Raw genomic sequence first — 21,492 nt, forward strand, 5'->3', positions numbered from 1 at the left:
CTATACTGTACTGTACTGTACTGTACAGTACTGAACTGTACTGTGCTGTGCTGTGCTGTGCTGTGCTGTACTATAAAGCTCAGGAATGCCTGTACCTGTTCATCTCATTGCCAGTGGAAAGGTCTACACTTTTACCTTCACAGAATGCACCATTGCAGTTACTTACCATCGATAACAATGGTTGGGCCAAACTATTGCTTTGAAAGGGTTAAAGGTTATAAGTAAAGTCAACTAAAGTCAATATTTCTGGTTGATGTGTTTGTCTTTTTTTACGATGAAAACCTTGTTACTCGTACAACATATATGACTATATCACCAAGTAATATTTGTGATCCTGTGGTTTATTTTTGACAGATTCTATGAAGATGAAGACATCCAAACTGTGAGCGACTATGTGACCCTGCAATGGCTAGAAAAACATTCCGTTATTTTTGTTATGGATGCTTCCTGACATCGTTTCTCTGGTGTGTCGTCATCTTCTTTTACTTCAACGAAATAGATCAAGAAAATGGCATGCTGCCGGATGACCTACAGGCGGCCGGAAAGGACGGGGCGCCGAAGAAGTTTGTGCCCAGGCATTCAGTGCATTTGCAGAAAGACTCTATGTTGGACCTTAACAGGGCCGGTGGCAATAATTTCAAATTGATGAACCAAAATCTTGTACATAACCCAAACGATGTAAATGCTAACTTAAACGCTTACCATAATGGCAATCATTTACAAAACATTGGCAATACTGCCCAGAATCACAGAGTTGATCCGGAGCTGGGGCTGGTCCGGTCGCCGGAAGATCAGGTGATTCGAGATGAGGGATACCGACAGCATGCATTTAATCAGCTAATCAGTGATAGGATCGGTTACCATAGAGATGTACCAGATACCAGAAATGGATTGTAAGTACTAGTGATTTTTTTCAATAATTTTCTGTGAATATTTTCAGTAAGACTGTAGAATATGTGATTATTAGCAGCAGAAAGGATAAATGTTTAATTTTATTGTTGCTTAAAATCTCCAACCATCATAGAGGTTTGCCAAATTTCTCTGTAAACTGACTTTCAGAGCGTTCATTGAAAATACACAGATGAATTGTGCAGCAAAATGTATCAAAAGCAAAACCCTGTATACAGCAAACACGTTTTCTACATCTGCCACACCCATCCAACATGTTAATATAGACTTTGTTAAAATAACCCCTGTAAATCAAGTACCTCTTAAATTTTGAAAGACTTTCTTGGTTTAGCTCTGAGTTTTATAATATCATTTTGAAATGATCGTTTTTAGGTTGGGATCCAGCTGCTAACCCCCTCAAAGTTCTTATACACATATACTGAAGATCTAAATTCAGTGTAATATTGTTGATAAATTTCAGGGCGGTCTCCCTGTGGTATGTCTAAACTATGGAACTTTTTAATAATCACATCAATACTATGTGGGTCATATCCTCTTGAAATGGATTACCTGTGCTGTGATCCAGTAATTCTACAAAATAATTGACAAGGCTGATATTTCCAGGCAAAGATGAAATGTACATCATATGGACATATCCATCGACTAATCATGAATTTTTATAGCGTACAGTTGTAGCTAACAAGGTATCATTATCAGATCTTACAAGTTACAATACCAAAATGCAATCCATATTCTCAATATGCTATAAACTTTATCGGTCCGATTTGTACCGTTTATTGCGCCCTACTTTCACATGACCCAGCTGAATGCCAGTCGTTGAAATTCAACCAATCAGACTGCTCAATTTAGAAGTGTGACCCAGCTGAATGGCAAATCTCTGAATTTCAACCAATCAGAAAGCTTGATGTAAAAGCACCCCACTGTAGAAGAATAGAACAACAATATCAGATAATATTTCAATACCATGTCAACAATAAGGAGATAACATATCATCTCATGTTGATTATTGTCAACAATTTTTTATCAAAAACAAACAACAGTTTGACAACAGTTTGACATCCAGGTGTATGAAGTCTAACAGACTCTATTATAGGGGAAAACACCAATCTGAAGAGAGCAATTTTTGCAAATTTTGTGGCAAAAGATGAAGAAAATGAAGTATTTTGTTTTCAGAGACATGCAAACAGCTGTTTCTGATCATCAGTATATGGCTTCACGTAAAGTTGTGAATTCTGATAAGATATTTAAAAAGCAGTTACAAACTTTGTTTGTATGAGTTGTGCTTGATTGATTTGTACAGTACACATCAAAACTATACACTTTAAACAGGTTAACTGAGATAGACAGCCGATGATACAAGGCACCAGTTTAGGTAAAACAGGCCTTATAATTTCTTTAACATTTGCTCAAGCTTTCCATTACAAAATTTGAAACCATTCTCACTCAAAATTAACAACAGAAATCTGGGATCACCATGCATAATTTTTATACTACCAGAGAAACAAACTACCTAATCTTTACCGACCCTTGAAATTCAAAATGGCTGCCAACCCTGTGTTTACTCTTCAGGGAAAAATTAAACTTTCAATTTTCACAAATAAGCCAGTGATAACTTTATTTACTCTATGAGCTTTGAAATGAAACCCTCAGAAATGAAGTGGTAGACTGTGAAAGTGGTGTAAATGTTTGAGAGTCAAAATGTCTTTGAGGCCAATTCTACCAAGACTATTTTTCTGTCACTGTCGTACTTCTGAAAATAAGTGAGTGTACCAGTGGACTATACTAGTGGTCACAGGGTTTTCTCTCGACTGCGCAATTGCGAAAATTGCGCATTTCGAGCCATTGTCTGCCCTGGAAAAGTTACTGATAGCGCAGAAATTGCGCACAAAGCAAAGCAAAGACAGCCATGTATATGAGGGTGTCAACTGTGAATCAACAGTGACTGCCCCCCCAAAATGTGAAGTCTGTCCCCTAATTTTGATGAATTGGGCACAAAGTGCCCCTTACAATGAACATGCAGAGAAAACACTGTTTTCATAGTGGTACCGTACATGTATAAATGCATAATACAATCTATACTGTGCATACCTATGTCTATTTATGACTGCTGTAATATTGTCATAAATCATATTTGATATCATTTCAGATGTACATATCAAGTGTACTCAAGCAATTTACCAAGTACTAGTGTTGTTATATGTTTCTACAATGAAGCATGGTCAACTTTACTGCGGACTGTATATAGTGTTATCGATAGAACTCCAGCTTATTTATTACATGAGATTATATTAGTGGATGATTTCAGCACATTGGGTAAGTACATCACAGGGACAAAGAGGCTAATTCACTAGCTTTTTTCATATCAAGACCGAGTGAAATACGTGTACCTTCTTAAAATCATGAACTCAAAGATTGTTGATGATAGGAAGTGTGATATGATATGTGTAGAATGTAACAAAGTTTTAGGTGCAGATAGAAGTTCATGAATTTTCGCCATTGACCGTTGATTTTCTTCCTTGGACACTACAGATTAACACACTCTGCATAAATTATTACATACAGTAAATATTGCTTTTCAAGCATTAGAGGCCAAAGCTCACAGTTTACCAGAACAGAGCAAATGTTGCATGTAGATACCAAAATCATCCATTATGTCATGATTTGATGTCTGTCTGTGAGAAGAATGAAGGTGTTTTACAATTTGTTCCGAGATACTGCACAACATACATGTACCTGACTTTTCAAGTGATATAAAATTTGCAACATAATGGTCAAAGCAGTACCAGCCTTGTCGCTTTCTTAAAGTCTACATCATGCTTTCGTATATTATAGTGGGATTGTGTAGCCATGGCGATGAATACATGCTCTGTCTCCATCAGAGATATTCTAAAGTGTTCTAAAGAAACTTTGAGAGCAGGACAGGACGTTTGTTTGGATACATTCAAGTGTAGATTCAGTCAACAAGAATGTCACTGTTCTGTATATTCAATAAGTCACCCATGGGAAAATGCATCAGACCGAGATGTGCAAAGAGTATCATGTTTGGAGAAGTTGTTCTTTAAATTTCACTCAAGTGTGTTCCTGAGTGTTTATGTGTGCCGTAGTGTTTTTCTTTCCGTGGAAAAGTGTTGATGCGACCCGGTAAACTAAGAACACAGCTAGTGTGAAATGCAACACTTTGTTTTCATAAACTGTCTTGTAGACTATAGAATATAAAACCATATCCCCTGCCAAGCCAATAAATTTAATCAACATGCTCCATTTTACGAAAGTGGAAAATTTGTTTAGAAAGTAGATGAAATGCAAAATTCCTTCCATTTGGTCAAAATTTTGACAAGTTCTACACATACGACAAATGCTGTAATACTATGGTTCCATGATAGTTCAAGATGTAACTAGCTTTGTCTGAAAACTACAAAAACTTGCCATAGTCTGTCAATATTGTAATCCTTCCAAATGTTGTGACAGCAAGTAAAGAGGATAATTTATCACAAATCATTTTTTATCATTGCAGATCATCTAAAAGAACAATTAGACAACTTCCTAGCAATGAGCTTTCCCAACCTTGTGAAAGTTATTCACAATTCTCAAAGAGAGGGCCTGATCCGTGCTCGGATGACAGGAGCCAGGGCTGCCACTGGGGAAGTGGTCACATTTCTGGATAGCCACTGTGAGGTCAGTGTGTAGCCACTTTCAGAAAATCTGAAGTACTTTATTTAACATATTGCGTAATGTTGATGGTTTTGTTAGTCCCCACGGACACCGTCTGGGGGACTTATAGGTTTGGTCATGTGCGTCCGTCCGTCTGTCTGTCTGTCCGTCCGTTCACGCAGATATCTCAGACATGCCCAGGTCAATTTCTTTCAAACTTTGCACATGGAGTACCCTACCCCATACAGATGCACGTCGATTTGTTTTACAATGCACTCAAATTTGGCCATGTTAGAGGACTTTTTAGTTTTCACCTCCATAGACTCCCATGTATAAGGCAGTCTCCATAGACTCCCATGTATAAGGCAGTCCATACTATGGACTGCCTTATACATGGGAGTCTATGGAGACTGCCTTACACATGGGAGTCTATGGACTGCCTTATACATGGGAGTCCATAGACTCCCATGTATAAGGCCAAGAAAAATAAAAATTTAGTTTCTCATCGTATTCATATTGCAAAAAGGATGCAGTGACACAGTTTTTAGTCCCCACTGATGAAGTCCAGGGGGCTTATAGATTGGGTCATGTCCGTCCGTGAGTCCATCTGTGAGTCCATCCATTCATGCAGATATCTCAGATATTTTGACAAAATGTCACGTGACCTCGGTGACCTTTGACCTCAAATATATATATTTGTCCATAACTCAGTAACCACAAGTGCTACACCCTTCATATATGGTATGATGGGACAGCTTATGACGCCACATATTGTACCTCATTAATTATGCACATATCTAATTTTGAGCGAGCCAATAGAGCTAGAGGTCTGATTTTTGGTATATAGGGATAACTTAGCAATACAATTTTTTTGACAAAATGTCACGTGACCTCGGTGACCTTTGACCTCAAATATACATATTTGTCCATAACTCCGTAACCACAAGTGGTACACCCTTCATATTGTATGATGGGAGACCTTATGATGCTTCATACTGTACCTCATTAATTATGCGTATATCTAATTTTGAGCAAGCCCATAGAGCTGGATGTCTGTTTTTTGGTATATAGGGATAACTATAAGATAGAAATTTTTTGATCGAATGTCATGTGACCTCGATGACCTTTGACCTGATGTCCTTTATATTTAGTAGGGTGGGAGACCTTATGACAACACACGCTTTACCTCATTAATTATGCATACATCTAATTCTGGGCAAGCGAATAGAGCTAGAGGTCTGATTTTTGGCATATAGGGATTAATTAGCAATACAATTTTTTTTCAAAATGTCACGTGACCTTATGACCTTTGACCTTGATTATACATATATATGCATAACTCAGTAACCACAAGTTCTATACCCTCCAATTCTGATAGGATATTAGACCTTAAGATGTCACATCTTGTACCTCATTATTATGCACATATGTATTTCTTGGCTGGCCAATACAGCTAGAGGTCTGATCTTTTTTCCCGATTTAGAACCATAACTTAGACATGCCTCATGTGTTTCAAATTGGGAACAACGACATAGACCTATGTGCCCATAGATCTCAACATATACACTCCAGTGATACTTCTTAATGACCACATTTCCCTGCCCCATCAAGACTAATACTCCCCTATTACAAGTGGGGACTATGTCATTGTCAATGACTTGTTGAGTCTGGGAATGTCTGCTGTAATGGCTTGAAAACTTTCAAAATGAGATTTCATGTTGAAAGTTATACGACCACATCAATGAAAAAAGTAAGCCCCTTAGAGTTAAATATAAGTCGTAACTACATACAGTCTGTACTCCAACGAGTACATTGGATGCAAGCATCTAATGATTTTAACTGACATGACAATGACTGTAACTTTTTGGAATATTTTCATCATTTTTATTCTAGGACATCAAGTACCTATGCTTCTTCTTGCCCCTAAAAGTACATTCATTGAAATATATAAAAAATTAGTCTTTAAAACACAACATTGTGTGTGCAATATGCAATATGTTATTGTTGACAAATAGTTTATCTGAATTCTCATCCAGACTAAAATTCAGTCGTCAACAATAACATTAGACATATTACACAGTGACATACAGACAGACTTGAATAATTTAACACCAGGCATTTTGATACGAAATTTGGAGTAAAACAAGAAACTAATTTATATAAAGAACCAAAATACTAGAAAATGCATATAGCTTTTAGAATTACTGTCTTGTACTGTCAAGACAACTTTTTTGTTAGCATTAATTTAAGTGAGTCAAAAAACTATATAGAAAGTAATTTTATGAGATTATAACAGGACATTAAGTTTTTCTTGTGCATCTGTAAAGGACAGATATTCATGAGTTTGCAGAAACAAATGTTTTGAACCAAAACTGATTTCAAAGCTGGGCTGCATCTCATGAATGAGTGCTGATCAATACACACACCCAGTCAGTACAGGATAACCTCCTTCTTGTAAACCAACAGAGTAGATGTATCTAGAAAGTTCTTATACATGATAGTATTCCCATCATGCACCAGTGATGTGTCTACATCATGTACAAATAAGGTCATATGCAAATACTCACTTTTACAACCGACTGTATTCACTTATTTAACTGCCGGGTACACTTTGTTTGGTATTTTATAGCCTATAAAACTTTTGCCACTGAAATAAATGATGTAGAAACTATTGAAAGCCCTGGTATTTAACGGCTTTATACTTGAAAAACCACGGATCACACTTGAAAATGTTTGCAGATCTTCTTTGGTGTTCAGCTGGTATGCAGGAACATGTGTGTGTAATAACTGTCACATCATGTACATTGTCATTGCATATATCACATTAAATTCTTCATATTTGAATGTTAACCATATTTTGTCTCAGTGGAAACAGGCTGTTTCTGATAGGTAATAACAGGTAACGGTAATACTTCACAAAGCTTTTTGCAACTTTTCATGTAACTTAACCAAAGGAAGAATTGTTGTATAACCAAATGATACATGTAGGTCAGAAGTTTCACAGATCTCTGATTCAAATTTTCTGTGATGACAGCAGTTTAAAATCACTGATTTGTAACTGGTAGTTTCCTTCAAAAATGGGTTCTGTATATCAGTCAGGAATACTCACCAAAAAACAACTTGTTATTTATCAAAACTCTTTCTTATATTTTCAATACTGAGTTACACATTTAAAGTCAAACAGTTGATTCTTTGTTTTGGTATGATATAGCTACTTAGTGACTAAACTTGTCACAGTTTGTCCCTCACCGTAATTTCTGACCCATTCTGCATGTATGTGTACCAATATCCTGTCCAAAACAGAAATCTGATAATTTCACGGCCTTTTAAACATCAGAAATGTGTGCCTTAGGCACATATGGAGTATGTGACAAATTAACTTTTGACAATGGACTGTGACAAATAGACTGTGACAAATGCACTGTGTGAGAACTCAACGTTCGGAGAGACTGAAGAAAACTTGGCCCAAACTGAACAATTTTACAAATAAGCATAAACCTAGAGGGTCCAGTTGCTTCTATAACCTGCAGGCGGCCCCGTAGGAAACCCTAGTGTTCTCATAATGAAGACTTGACCCAGTGGTCTACAGGCACAGCCAGCATTCCAGTGGGAGCCAATAGTGATCTTCAAAACTTTGCTGTGTCTTCTTACTGTTAGAAATGCTGACAATGTCCTATTCTCAATATTTCCAGTGTTTGTGACAATAATTAATGAAGTAAGTACTTAATACCTGTAGTTTTCCATAAATATTTGAAGTCATTGTTAGACAGAATTTCCCTGTATAACATCTGAAAAGTAGAAAGAAATGACCAAATTGACAAACACTCTATTTCATATCTGTCGCAAGATCTAGTCTAGTCTGCTAATGATGATTTTAACATTTGTATTTCACATCAAAAGATTTTAAAGGTCAGAGAGTTAAACAAAGCACAGCTTTTGTACTGGCATGTTTACTTAAAATTGTGACATACCAGTAATACTGGGTAGTCATTGACTGTAGCTTGCCAGACTAGAGTGAAGAAAATTGTACCAGTATACATCTAAAGGGCATTGAAAGTCAGTAAAAACTATTGTGAAAGTTCACAAAGCATCTCTTCAGTGTGCTTATGCATTGAAAGTTTGATTGTAGAATTGTGCAATAAATCCAGACGGCACAATAATGATAACTACACACTACAGTAGAAGGTGGCTGATCTATGCTGTGCAGATCAAAAGTATTCTTCTAAAAATGACTACAAATAAATATGGATTAGATTCTGTAAGAAAAACAAGTTGAACTGTGAACATCTCAATGAAACATGTACAATGAAATACAGACAAACAAGAAATAGTTTTCTCGGAAGAAGTATTTATACAGATAACGCTATAGCAACCTCTGAATATATGTGTTTGCTGTAGTTTGCTAAATTTATTTTTAGATATTTAGTAAGTTCCACTAATGTGAAACATTACCATATAAATTGGACCGACAGAGGCACATATAGCCTAGGCATATTATTCTACATAATCTCAACAAATTTATTGGATATAAAGAAAATGGCATTTTTTGTCTGTGAATATATTTACAGAAGATTTTTCATTCTCATTCCACTGATATTATTGAAGCCCAAATTTACGTTTGATAATTTGATTTTAACCAATAATTTGTAAGAAACATCACCAGATATATGATGTCACTTATACTGGAGCTTAATTCCCATTGGGGAAAAAAGCCATGCTACTGAAATAGGTCAAACTTCCATGAGACCAATTCTTAGAATTTGCAGGATATGAAATGATCTATTACTGGACGTTTCAGTTCATGATTGCAATGTATTTTGATGACTGCTATGTGTGCGGCTATAATCAAAGAATGGTGTTGAACCCGGGGTTGATCCCTTGAATTTGTTCTAAGTTATTGTCAGTCATTTTATCCAACGAAGTATGTACCTAAGGGATACATAATCAGAATCTAAAATTTTTACAGTACTTAGCGGGTCCTCTGCTCATGGAAATTCACTTTGAAACGTGTTGAATAAATGTGTTTTCACTGCCAAGTTATTTTTAGTCCCCACGGACACCGTCCGGGGGGACTTATAGGTTTGGTCATGTCCGTGCGTGCGTGCGTCCGTCCGTGCGTCCGTCCGTTCACGCAGATATCTCTGAGATGCCTGGAGCGATTTCATTCAAACTTGGTACAAGGATTACTTCATATGTCATACAGATGCACGTCAATTTGTTTTGTGATACGATCCAATATGGCCGCCAGGCGGCCATTTTATTACGATTTTTCATGTACAGAGCCATAACTCAGGCATGTTCCAACCGATTTTATTCAAAGTTGGTACAAGGACATCGACCAATGTCATAGATATGCACGTCAATTTGTTTTGTGATACAATCCAATATGGCCGCCAGGCGGCCATTTTATTACGATTTTTTCATGTACAGAGCCATAACTCAGGCATGTTCCAACCGATTTTATTCAAAGTTGGTACAAGGACATCGACCAATGTCATAGCTGTGCACGTCAATTTGTTTTGTGATACGATCCAATATGGCCGCCAGGCGGCCATTTTATTACGATTTTTTCATGTACAGAGCCATTACTCAGGCATGTTTCGACCGATTTTATTAAGAGTTGGTTCAAGGACATTGACCAATGTCATAGATATGCACGTCAATTTGTTTTGTGATACAATCCAATATGGCCGCCAGGCGGCCATTTTATTACGATTTTTTCATGTAAAGAGCCATTACTCAGGCACGTTTCAACCGATTTTATTCAAAGTTGGTACAAGCTTATTGACAAATGTCATAGCTGTGCACGGCAATTTGTTTTGTGATACGATCCAAAATGGCCGCTGTGCGGCCATTTTATTACGATTTTTTCATGTACAGAGCCATAACTCAGGCATATCTCAACCGATTTTATTCAAAGTTGGTACAAGGACATTGACCTATGTCATAGCTATGCACATCAATTTGTTTTGTGATGCGATCCAATATGGCCACTGTGCGACCATTTTGTTACGATTTTTTCATGTCCTGAACCATAACTCAGACATGTATCAAGCGAATTCATTCAAAAGTATTTGTATCACAGACCTAATGAAGAGGACTCTATCCTCTCTGAGGACCTGTAATCAAATACCCATTAACAAGTGGGGACTGTGTCATCAGCGATGACTTGTTTTCCATACGGTTAAACACGGGGTTGGTAGCCATTTTGAATTTCAAATATCAGTGAAAGCTATATTTCGGAAGGTAATCTGTTTTTCTATCACCATAAATTGTATAGTAACTCTGGTTTTTTGATTTTTTAAAATTTTATTGTAAATGAGAATGGTTTAACCCTTTCATCCCCAGTTCCCTGTATACAGGTCCAAGATCACCATTGATAACAATGGGTTTGGGTGGAACAATGGTGGTGAAAGGGTTAAAGTTGGTTGTGGAAAGTTTGAGATTTCAGGCATGTACTGCCTTAATACACTCAGCATCACTCTACCGCTTTCAATAACAGTTGCATACGTGCAGTTTTTCAGAAATCAGAAGTTGGCAGTCACACAATTTAATGGTAATAGAACTGTAGGATGGCCAATCCACCCTCTGACTCATTGCATTTCTGAACTCTCTGAGTCATTTTAGGAATTTTCTAGAAACTTGTCTACTTCAGTTCATCACCAATACAAATAATGAGAGACTTCATCTTGCATCAAAGTGACATTTATTGAGTCATTGATGCATCAATTTAGCTTTAGGGGGCATTTTCAACAATTATACTTTGAACCCTTTCACCACCATGGTTTCACCCAAACTCAATGTTATCAGTAGGAATTGTGGATCTGTCCACAGGAATATCAGGGGTGAACAGGTTTACAACCAAGTGAGGCGCATGAATCACGCATAAATTTAGAAATCTTTAGAGTTTGCAGAGCAGTAAGATGATTGTCTGGGTTCTTGACAAAATCTAACTTTGTAACTATAGCATAACGCCAGGGTTCTATAGATAGAAACTTTTAGGGCTAGGGCAGTCAAATTTCAAAGAGGAAGCAAATATTACTGAAATCACCAGATTTCCTTTGTACAATCATGTATTTGAATATCAATGAATATCAAGCATAAAGTGTGAAAGACTTCATAACTAAAATTATAGTCATAAAGAGTTGCTTTGCTGGCATTTAAAAAAATTCACAGCAAAAATAAATTTACAAAAAATATATGTCTTACAGATCACTGGATTTCTTGAGTCATAGTTAGAATATCTGCAGCATGTGCATTGACTTTAAATACCAGGGAGGCTTGAATGGTGTGAATGGTTTGATTCAAACTGGAAAGATAGAATTGATCAACTCAGTCACATACCAGTGAAGGTCTCTGCCCTTTTGTAATTGATACACTGTCTGACTGAAACAGTGTCTCTGTGTAGAGTTGTTGAGTCGTTGCAGCTAGTCAGTTTGTAGAGATGGAATTCATTATAGAGTCAATTTGTCATAATTAGCAGATCTTCACGCAGAGAGATAACACTGCTTCACAGAATGACTCAACAATTTATTAAAATAGGTTGTTTGTAAAACGTTTAATAAGTACTCTTGTGTGATGTAATATCTCAAGGCCAGTTGAATTATCCTAGCTAGAGGTTGTCTTCCGTTTCCTGCTAGCCTCATTCCTACCAGAGGCTTTAGTTTATTCTCTGAATAGAAGTCAGTTGAAACTGACAATATATCTGGTTATGCCGATGTTAAAGTTCACTGGTCAGTTGTGTCTGTTTTATTTCTACAAGTGTTCAGGAGAAAGAGAAAAACCATGTTTTCCATGAAATACATCAAAAGTAGGAAGTATGAAAACACAGATGCATTGAATAGGGAATACAGTCAAAGTGGTAGATTCATAAATTACGGTATTTTCAGAGAGTATTTCGTTTTGAAACACCTGATCCTGTGATACTAAAATTGTCGCAGCATACCAGCAGATCCACTCCATGAAATCAATACATTTATGGTTTATATTTCAACCAGACCTCTTTATATTGGCAGGTTTAGAAATATGCTGGGCATGTTGTATATTGCATTGTGACGCTACCAGTACATATATGCATTTCTTTCTTTGTAATTAAGGTTTGTTCAGTGTTCACCTCATGCTACAGAACATGAAAACCATGACACAAATTATGTTGACACCATCAGTGATATATAAAAGACCAATTATCCACAAATGGTAATTTTCAATCAAGTGTTCTTTGTCAATATCTGTTGAAAGAAAACCAATAACCCTATGGCTGTGAAATATTTCACTGAATGATACATACTAGGTGTATAATAAGCAGTGCCAGTCATGTCTACAGTACTGTATCTTGTACTGTATACATGTCTGGGAGTATCGACATAGCATACTGGTGTATGAACTCTCCAGTCGATTTAGGAATTTTTAGAAATTTCATTGCATCCACCATGCATCAGAATGTGTAGTATATCAAATTTTGTTGCATCAAAGAGAAAACTTTATTGAATCACTGGCATGTCAGTTTAGCCTCAGGGGTACACTGACAGATGTCTCGATATGAATTCCGTCATGTATTCAGAGAAATTAGAGAAAATCTGTGATGTACAACGTGGCAGTCATGGTTTCAGCCCAGAATTTTAGCACATTAAAGTATTTAAAGGTCTTTCAAGCTGGAAAACGTATATTTGAAATTTTCAAGCACAATATCACAAATGAGCAGTGATAAGGCAACGCAGTGAATGTTGCACAAGAAAATTCACCATTGCAAATGACTTTCCCAGAGATATTTTCAAATGGAACAGTGGTAAATGGATTTATGATGAAGTGAAGTTTGCCAAGTTGAGACAGGATGACTTTTTGGAAACTGTAGAATGTTTTATGCAACTAGCTGAAATCTATTGATATTTTGACTGTTCATGATACTTCTGCCTTAAAAATTTAATAATTACTGATGCTGTCATCTTCATTCAAGCTTCTATGCATCTCACACCAGGGTCTTTTCTATGTCATGTTTCTTCACAGGTCAATGTGCAATGGTTAGAACCTCTGCTTGAGCGAATCAAAGCAGACAGACACATCGTTGTTTGTCCAATTATTGATATCGTCAATGCCGATACCTTTGAGTACCAGTCATCCCCGTTGGTTCGTGGTGGATTCAACTGGGGCTTACACTTCAAATGGGACAGTATTCCTGCCAACCAGTTCAAAGGCAAAGAAGACTACATCAAACCGGTCTCGTAAGTGGAATTTTAGACTCTCTCACAGTCCCTACATCAGCCATAGTGTCTAATCTGTGTCTTACTTTGACATGCACACTCAAGAGTCTGATTGGCCAATGCTTACACACATTATGCAGCAAAACTCATGGCAACTCACTGAGCTAGGCCATGCTGAAACTACTTGCTCAGGGCAGGAGAGGGCTGGATTGCTTCGTCAACAAGGGACTGTCAGGCAGTCTGGTGAAATTTGTATGAAAACATGAAGATTTATCACTATTTGAAAAAGAGTTGGAGAAAAGTTTTGAAATGAAAGTTGAAAAAAGTTAAAAAATTATGTTAAAAATGAAAAAGGTTACTTTGACAGTGTGTACATGCATCAAAGATGTGATCATAGAAGTGATCATAGGCTGTAGTTCATGTGTTTTATTAAGTTTTTGTTTGAGACAGCAGTACAGACTTAAACTGTTAGTATAGACAATCTAGAAATGAACATTGGTGAATTGATTGGCATGGCTCCATCATGTATTGTAGCTCGAGGGATGTATTAAATGGAATTTATTTCATGGAATGGTTAGACATGAAGCATTTTACAATATCTCAGACATGAAATTTTCAAGGAATATCGGTGTACTGTAGAAGCCATGTTTTCCGTAGGAAGCAGTTTACTCTTAGTCCCCATTCCCCCTCTCAGAATATTTGCTCCGTGAAAAGTCCCCATTCCCCCTCTCAGAATATTTGCTCCGTGAAAAGTCCTCATTCCCCCTCTCAGAATATTTGCTCCGTGAAAAGTCCCCATTCCCCTCTCAGAATATTTGCTCCGTGAAAAGTCCCCATTCCCCTCTCAGAATATTTGCTCCGTGAAAAGTCCCCATCCCCCTCTCAGAAAATTGCTCCGTGAAAAGTCCCCATTCCCCTCTCAGAATATTTGCTCCGTGAAAAGTCCCCATTCCCCCTCTCAGAATATTTGCTCTGTGAAATAATTTACACATCAGTAGCCAACACGGTAGTCCATACAAGCTGCACAATAGCACGTACGGTGTGGCTGATGAAATGCTGTGGAGCAAGAAACGGTTGGTTGTAACTCTAAAAGTCCAATGTCTGCCCTTATGTCTGTTACCCAAATACTATAGGTCTTCAATGTTCTTGCTGTGTTTTTTCTGTGTTACAAGTGCTGGCACGTCCAGATTTTCTTAATAATAATAATATTAATAATAATATTTATTTCTTATATAGCGCATTACATTAAAAATAATCTCAATGCGCTTTACACTTAAATCAACAAAGAGAAGGATGAAACATAAATTGTTTTAAACTGACAGTAAAACGCAAAAGTTAAAATTAGCAACATGTTATAAAAATTCATCATAAAAACTACAAAATTATGAATAAAAAGATGTGAAAAGGTGAGTTTTCAGTTTACTTTTAAACACATCGAAAGACTGAACCGCTTGAATATGTAATGGCAGAGAATTCACAAGCGAGGTGCACAAATTGAGAAAGCCCTATCACCGTAATACACTGTGTTTCCTATTGGCTGATATAAATATACAACACTGGAGTGAGAGCAATGTGTGCGCTGAGTGTCACGGACTGTAAGCAATTCACCTAAATACTTTGGAGCGTGACCATTGAGCATCTTATAGGCTAAGTGATGCCAAGAATTTTGAATTCTATCCTTTGCTTACACTGGAAGCCAATGTAATCTGTAAAGACTAGGTGTGATATGATCTGTCTTTATTGTTCTAGTAAGTAAACGAGCTGCAGAGTTCTGAATCGTTTGCAGCTTTTGAATTTCATAAGCTGGCAGGCCAAAAAGCAAACTGTTAGTTACAATAATCTAAGCGAGATGTGATGAAAGCGTGAACAAATTTACTGTTGTTAACTTTTAAGCTGAAGAAAGAGTAAAGCCTGTAGCACACTTATTCAAAACCACACAACTAACCTCATTCATTTTGTAAATCATGAAAATATAATAGATACACTCTACAGTATGATGTGTATAGTGAATATCTTAACCAGAATGAGGTTGTGATGGAAAAGGTATTTGAAAAATTATGTAAAGATATATATTTAGCCACATGATTATGTTCAGCAAGCATAGTGTACGCTGATAAATGTTGCTGCTCACTATAGTTATGGAGATCTTCAGATGCTTCATCTCAAGATGTTTTTATTTCACTGCATGATGGCTGGCAAGCCAACTTGCATTGATCTCCTAATTCCATTTCTTGTGTAGTAAACTCTGGCGGTACAGTCAGTAAATCGTCTTACTAAAAACTTTCTCATTTTTAGTTCCCCCACAATGGCTGGTGGCTTGTTTGCCATGAACAGAAAGTACTTTCATGAGTTGGGTGCCTATGATGAGGGCATGGATATCTGGGGTGGTGAAAACTTGGAAATCTCATTTCGGGTGAGTGTTGACAACTATGCATGTACTTGTACAAATCTTGTATTAATAAAATCATGACATTTTGTAATCATTTGGGAATCCAGTGTTCTAAGGTCTTCGATTATCAACTGTTTTACTTGGGCCAGTGAATTTTGTGATACCATTAATCCGATGAATCCAGATTCAATATGCTTGTGAATGCAAGAAATACTGAGTATTCCAGACTGCCAAGCTTGGCTGCTTGACCTGTAAATTCACCTTCAAATCAGCCTCAAGGATGGCAGAATGCTGGACTGATGTACTTATATACAGACTTAGACTCATTTAAAAGTATTTCTTCATAGAATTCTTCCGTATCATCTCATTTCTCACTCTGTGACTTGAAGCAGTAGAACATGCCAGGCAATGAAATTCTCACATCGCTGTAGAGTTGCATATGTCAGCAAAATTACCTAGCACTGTGTACCTGAAAAAAAGTTTCAAAACTTGTCTGTATGAACATTATGCCTCAATCTCATGTTCTTCATGTGGATTTTTTAACTTTCAGATATGGCAGTGCGGGGGTAGACTAGAGATTATCCCATGCTCAAAGGTGGGTCATGTATTTAGGAAACGACGTCCCTATGGTGCACCAAATGGTGAAGACACAATGTCTAAAAATTCACTGCGGGTAGCACATGTGTGGATGGATGAATATAAGGTATGTTCCTCAATACTCAGATTTTGATTGTTCCAAATTATATTCATGTTTCCATGGCGATACCATTCTGTTGGTGCTTTTGATTGTGTGTCTGTAAAGAAATGAATAGAATCGGCGGAAATGAAAAAAGTTTTGATGTTAAAATTTGGATTTGTATTCACCAGCTTGGTGGCTTTTTTCTGCAACTGTGATTGTAATCCTGAATAGAGGTCAGTTACACTGCACAAAGCCTGCAGTAACTTCTATACGTCTTAATTATTCCAGTGAGTGAACGAGTTATGAAGTCTCTATTTCATCAATTCTTTTGAATTCAGAGCTTTTTCTCACAGTCGACTTTCAATGCGCCAGACTGTATGAAAAGAATTCAAGAGATATTTGGTTTAATCAGACTCCAACAAAGAGCAAAGCCAAATGTTGCCAACAATTTTATGCAAGAACACAGGTATTGAAGTGATACTCTTCCTTTACAAGATGAAGTCAGACAGAATCAAGAAATTTTCATTGCGAGGACCTCAGGGTACAAAGACATACAGCCATAAATTCATAAAAAAGGAAACAATATCATTAAGTGTTTATGTTATGTAATTTATTTTCTTAATCACCAAGTGTAATTAAAACAGTGGTGTAATTCTTGATCTTATCTGGGCCATCAATTACCAGAAATTTATAATATTGTTGAATGTAATAATATCTTACCAATTGCATTAAAATATTCTGTATCTTTTACTATCAATTTGTTTCATACTTCAGCTGTTTTCTGTTCTTCTATTTACAGGAGTACTATTTTCAAATTAAAAAAGATTTAAAAAACAGAAATTACGGGGACATAAGCAGTCGATTGGAACTACGCCAACAATTGCAATGCAAATCATTCAAGTGGTATTTGGATAATGTTTATCCAGAATTGAAATTGCCAAATCAAAAAGGGCCCTCTGTGGTGGAGGTTGCTCTGGGAAGGAAACCCAGGAAGCCTGTTGTTGTCACCAGAGGCAGGGTATGTCTGTGTGTCTTCTGTATTTACCCACTGCTTTCTCAGGTTACTAGTGTACAGTGGAACCAACACCATCAAGATTTGTGACCTCAAAGAAACAAAGCCGTGAACTGTTTATGAAAGTGACACACTCTGATATGTTTCACATCCAAATGTAAATAAAGTTTTTCATATTATAACATGACTTCCAATATGTAGTCTCAAATTTCGAAATTTTGATCAAAATATTGCAGTACACAGAATTATGACAGAATCAACTTAATCCTCTTTCTCCCAAGTTGTATTTATTTCTGTGGTTTATCTATGGAGCCTGGTAGAAAGAGGATTATATGATTTTAAAAGCAGGATGTTATGTAGTGTTCTGTCCTTGACAGTTTCCTCAACTTCTTTGGCAAATTATTCATAGGTTATGTTTAATAGCCTAGATTTTTGTATGAGTATGTATACTTCATAACAGGAAATGTTCAAATAAATTACAATTTTTTTTTTTTTCTGTAATTTTAGGCTTAGACATGTACCAGCAGGATAATTTATACAAATAACAATCTTGTTTCTTTGTGAACAGATCCGGCATATGCTTTCAGGGTTGTGTCTGACTTCACAGCAAGATTACACCTACAAAGGTAGCATGGTCATTCTCGTTGATTGTGCAAGTGAAGAAAAGGCCCTGGTAAGTCTGACCACAACAGCTCATTCCAACTTCCGCTTTTAAAATTTTTCCGTTCAGTTTTGCATTGATCCAGCTTTCATTCAACACTGGAAAAGTGATAGTCTATCACCGTGGTAAGAGGGCCAAAAGAGATAGAATTACAGACAAGGTTGTGTTTCTAGTTGTTTTGTTTTTGAGGTCAAGATTAGGGAACACGATTACAGAACAAACAGAATGTGCTTGCAGGTAAAGTTCACAGATGTGATGTATATCCTCAAAGTCAAGACAGTTTACTGAGGCAGACTGCTTATATTTTGCTGCTGTGTTACTCTGAGCAGATCAGTTTGGCATTTCATTCCATTAACCTTTCAGGAAATGAGAGTCTGCGTATGTTGGTAGATCTGTAATTTGCTTAGGGAGCCTTTCACTGTAAATTGAAGCATACCCCCTCAGATAACATTGAATTGTAATATGGCCTTGCTGAATCTTACAGTTATTCTTACATTTCATCTGTTGATCACAGTTGATATTTCATGTCTAAACAATCACAGTCAGATGTACTCCAAATAAAAAGAATTTTGAAGCAACATTAGCTAGGTTCTTTGTTGGGTTCTGTAAAACATTTTAATGGGGTTTTTTTGGTATCGTTTAACATAATATTGAAATACTGTATTAAGAATTAACCACTGCTAACTCAATGCATTATGTGTAATATGCAATGGTTCTAGTTAACAAATTAATTCAAGTCCAGATTGGAATGTATTAAGTTGTCAGCGGTAACATCAAGCATTACACACATGTACAGGCAGGTGCAGGCAGGGTATGTTGACACATTGAAGACAGGGTATTTGGACCAGGGGATTTTTAAGTAGAACAAGAAACTTTATTTTATCACAGATCCAACAAAATTACATTAAAACTAAATGAAATTTATGCCATTATATTGATAAATTTTCAGATGATATCATCTTAAAATTTATTTATTTATTTATTTATTTACACTGTGTATACATTCAAACCATTATGGTAACACTGACAGAAATTTCTTGATCTTAATTTTCACAGGTCTGGTCAACCACTGAAGATCATGAATATCTATTAAAAGACATGTTATGCCTTGACATGCCTGAATCTGACAGTAAAGCTTACCCTAGAATGATGAAATGTCACGGTTCTGGCGGTTCACAGGATTGGAGACTTAATGAAAAGGTGAGTTTATAAAACTTATCCCAATCTGATGTAATGTCATGAGCCAAGCTGATCGCAGGATGGGAGACATTATAATGAAAATGTGAGTTTATTAAATCAAACGTGGAACAGAGGTTGGCTACAAAATTTGTTATTTGCTCAAATTTGCTGTTACTTGACATTTATTTAGGCTCAGAAAGTATTGACTTTCCAGGTTTTAACTGAAATTGTGGATAATTTGCAAAAGAATTTGTACTATGTCATTAGATCAAACAGAACAAGTGGCAATGTAATGACAATGTACAATCTAAATGGAATACCATTAATGATAACATTGTTATGGATGACTCTAACAGTTCTTAATTTGGTATGCAGATATGATATTTTCATTTTTAGCTACTATAGACTATAGTCTATAGAAGCTATTGGGATGGATATCCGTCCGGCGTCCGTCGTCAGTCTGTATGTATGTATGTCCGTTTGTGAGGCGTCCGTCCACTCAAATATCTTGAGAACCGCAGTACTTACTGATTTGATATTTGTTGTGTGGATTAAAAATATGATTTTGAGAATCTGTTTTTTTTAATTTTTTGATATTGTTGAAAATAGGCAAATTAATGCCAAAAAAGGTGTTTTTGGTAAAAAATCTTCTTCTTTATAACCACTGGTCAGACAGATTTGTTATTTGGTATACAGGTCCCTAGGGATAACCCAACTTAGATTTGTTCAAATTGTGATGAAATATGCAAATGTGTATTTTTAAGGAATTTTTTTGTCATTTTTGGTCAAAGTTTGACTTACATTGTATGTAATTCTTGTACTGTATAAACCCTATCAATTCACCCAGAAAAAAATAATTAATATGATTTTAAAGAATTGAATTAATTAGGAAATCATCAAAGCCAAAATAATTTTAGTGTGGAATTATCAGAAAGTTCAACTTTTTTGACAGTTCATAGTGAATTGAGGATTAAAACATGTAAAGGCAACTTTCCTGAATACCAACTTTGATATATTCTGAACCACCATTTATGTTATCTAAAAGAAATTGCTCATAATAGTTTGTCATGATAGGGTGGTCAAATAAATAGAGATAGAGAAAGTTCTAATTTCCATTTATGGTTGACTTGGTAAGAATAAAATAAGATTACTTTTTGAGGAAAAAAATAGAGTGGTCAATTAAAAGAGTGGTCAAAGTGATAGGGTTTTTATGGTAAAGCTGGGCTGTAAGATTCCTTATGTGCTATTTATAGCAATTATGCAATCTGTGTAAACAGTGCAATGAAAGTGTAACATGACTCCTTATAATGCTTTTGATGACCTTGAACTTCTTAAGTTACAAACATTTGTCACTTCAGTGTGCTTTCTCTGAGTAGCTACAGTCTCAACTTATTCAACAGAACTTACTTACAATGTTAATTTGAAAGTTGAAATGTGCTTGGTTAATAGGATGAAAATACTGATATTAAAAGATATCAGCTCAAGATTCTTTATAACCTTACAGATATGCTTTTTTTTTATGACATAAATCTTGATTGAAGCAAGTCTTGTTTACTTTAATTAGAATGTAATTAACTCTCGTTTATTTGCTGTTATAGACTAATATAGTCTGATGAAATATGCAAATCTGTATTTTTACGGAATTTTTTTCCATTTTTGGTCAGGCCATCCTTATATGAGCTATCAAAGATATCCACCTTCTTCATCAATACATGTGTCACAAAAGGTTATTCTCTACATAACACAGCAGAGCTCTGTCAACTGCTGAGTCGCTTGTTTTTTTCAAAACCGCTGGTCAGACAGCTTTAATATTTG

The 21,492-nt window shown here is 36.2% G+C and overlaps 1 protein-coding gene across 6 annotated transcripts in view; it reads left to right on the plus strand.

The window, feature by feature from the left end:
- The window catches only part of LOC139139883 (polypeptide N-acetylgalactosaminyltransferase 11-like), a 39,981-nt gene that overhangs the window by 11,886 nt on the left and 6,603 nt on the right, over window positions 1-21,492 (plus strand). For all 6 annotated transcript variants that reach the window (XR_011553892.1, XM_070708833.1, XM_070708834.1 and 3 more), the window contains exons 2-10: window positions 355-893; window positions 3,056-3,222; window positions 4,424-4,584; window positions 13,564-13,778; window positions 16,053-16,170; window positions 16,697-16,849; window positions 17,625-17,843; window positions 18,406-18,510; window positions 19,555-19,698. Coding sequence is in view for 5 of the 6 variants with exons in the window: in XM_070708833.1 (XP_070564934.1) it covers window positions 406-893; window positions 3,056-3,222; window positions 4,424-4,584; window positions 13,564-13,778; window positions 16,053-16,170; window positions 16,697-16,849; window positions 17,625-17,843; window positions 18,406-18,510; window positions 19,555-19,698 (1,770 nt within the window). In the remaining variant the exon portion in view is untranslated. The remainder of the gene's footprint in view (window positions 1-354; window positions 894-3,055; window positions 3,223-4,423; window positions 4,585-13,563; window positions 13,779-16,052; window positions 16,171-16,696; window positions 16,850-17,624; window positions 17,844-18,405; window positions 18,511-19,554; window positions 19,699-21,492) is intronic.

This window comes from Ptychodera flava, chromosome 9 (genome assembly GCF_041260155.1).
Source record: "Ptychodera flava strain L36383 chromosome 9, AS_Pfla_20210202, whole genome shotgun sequence".
Lineage (NCBI taxonomy): Eukaryota > Metazoa > Hemichordata > Enteropneusta > Ptychoderidae > Ptychodera > Ptychodera flava.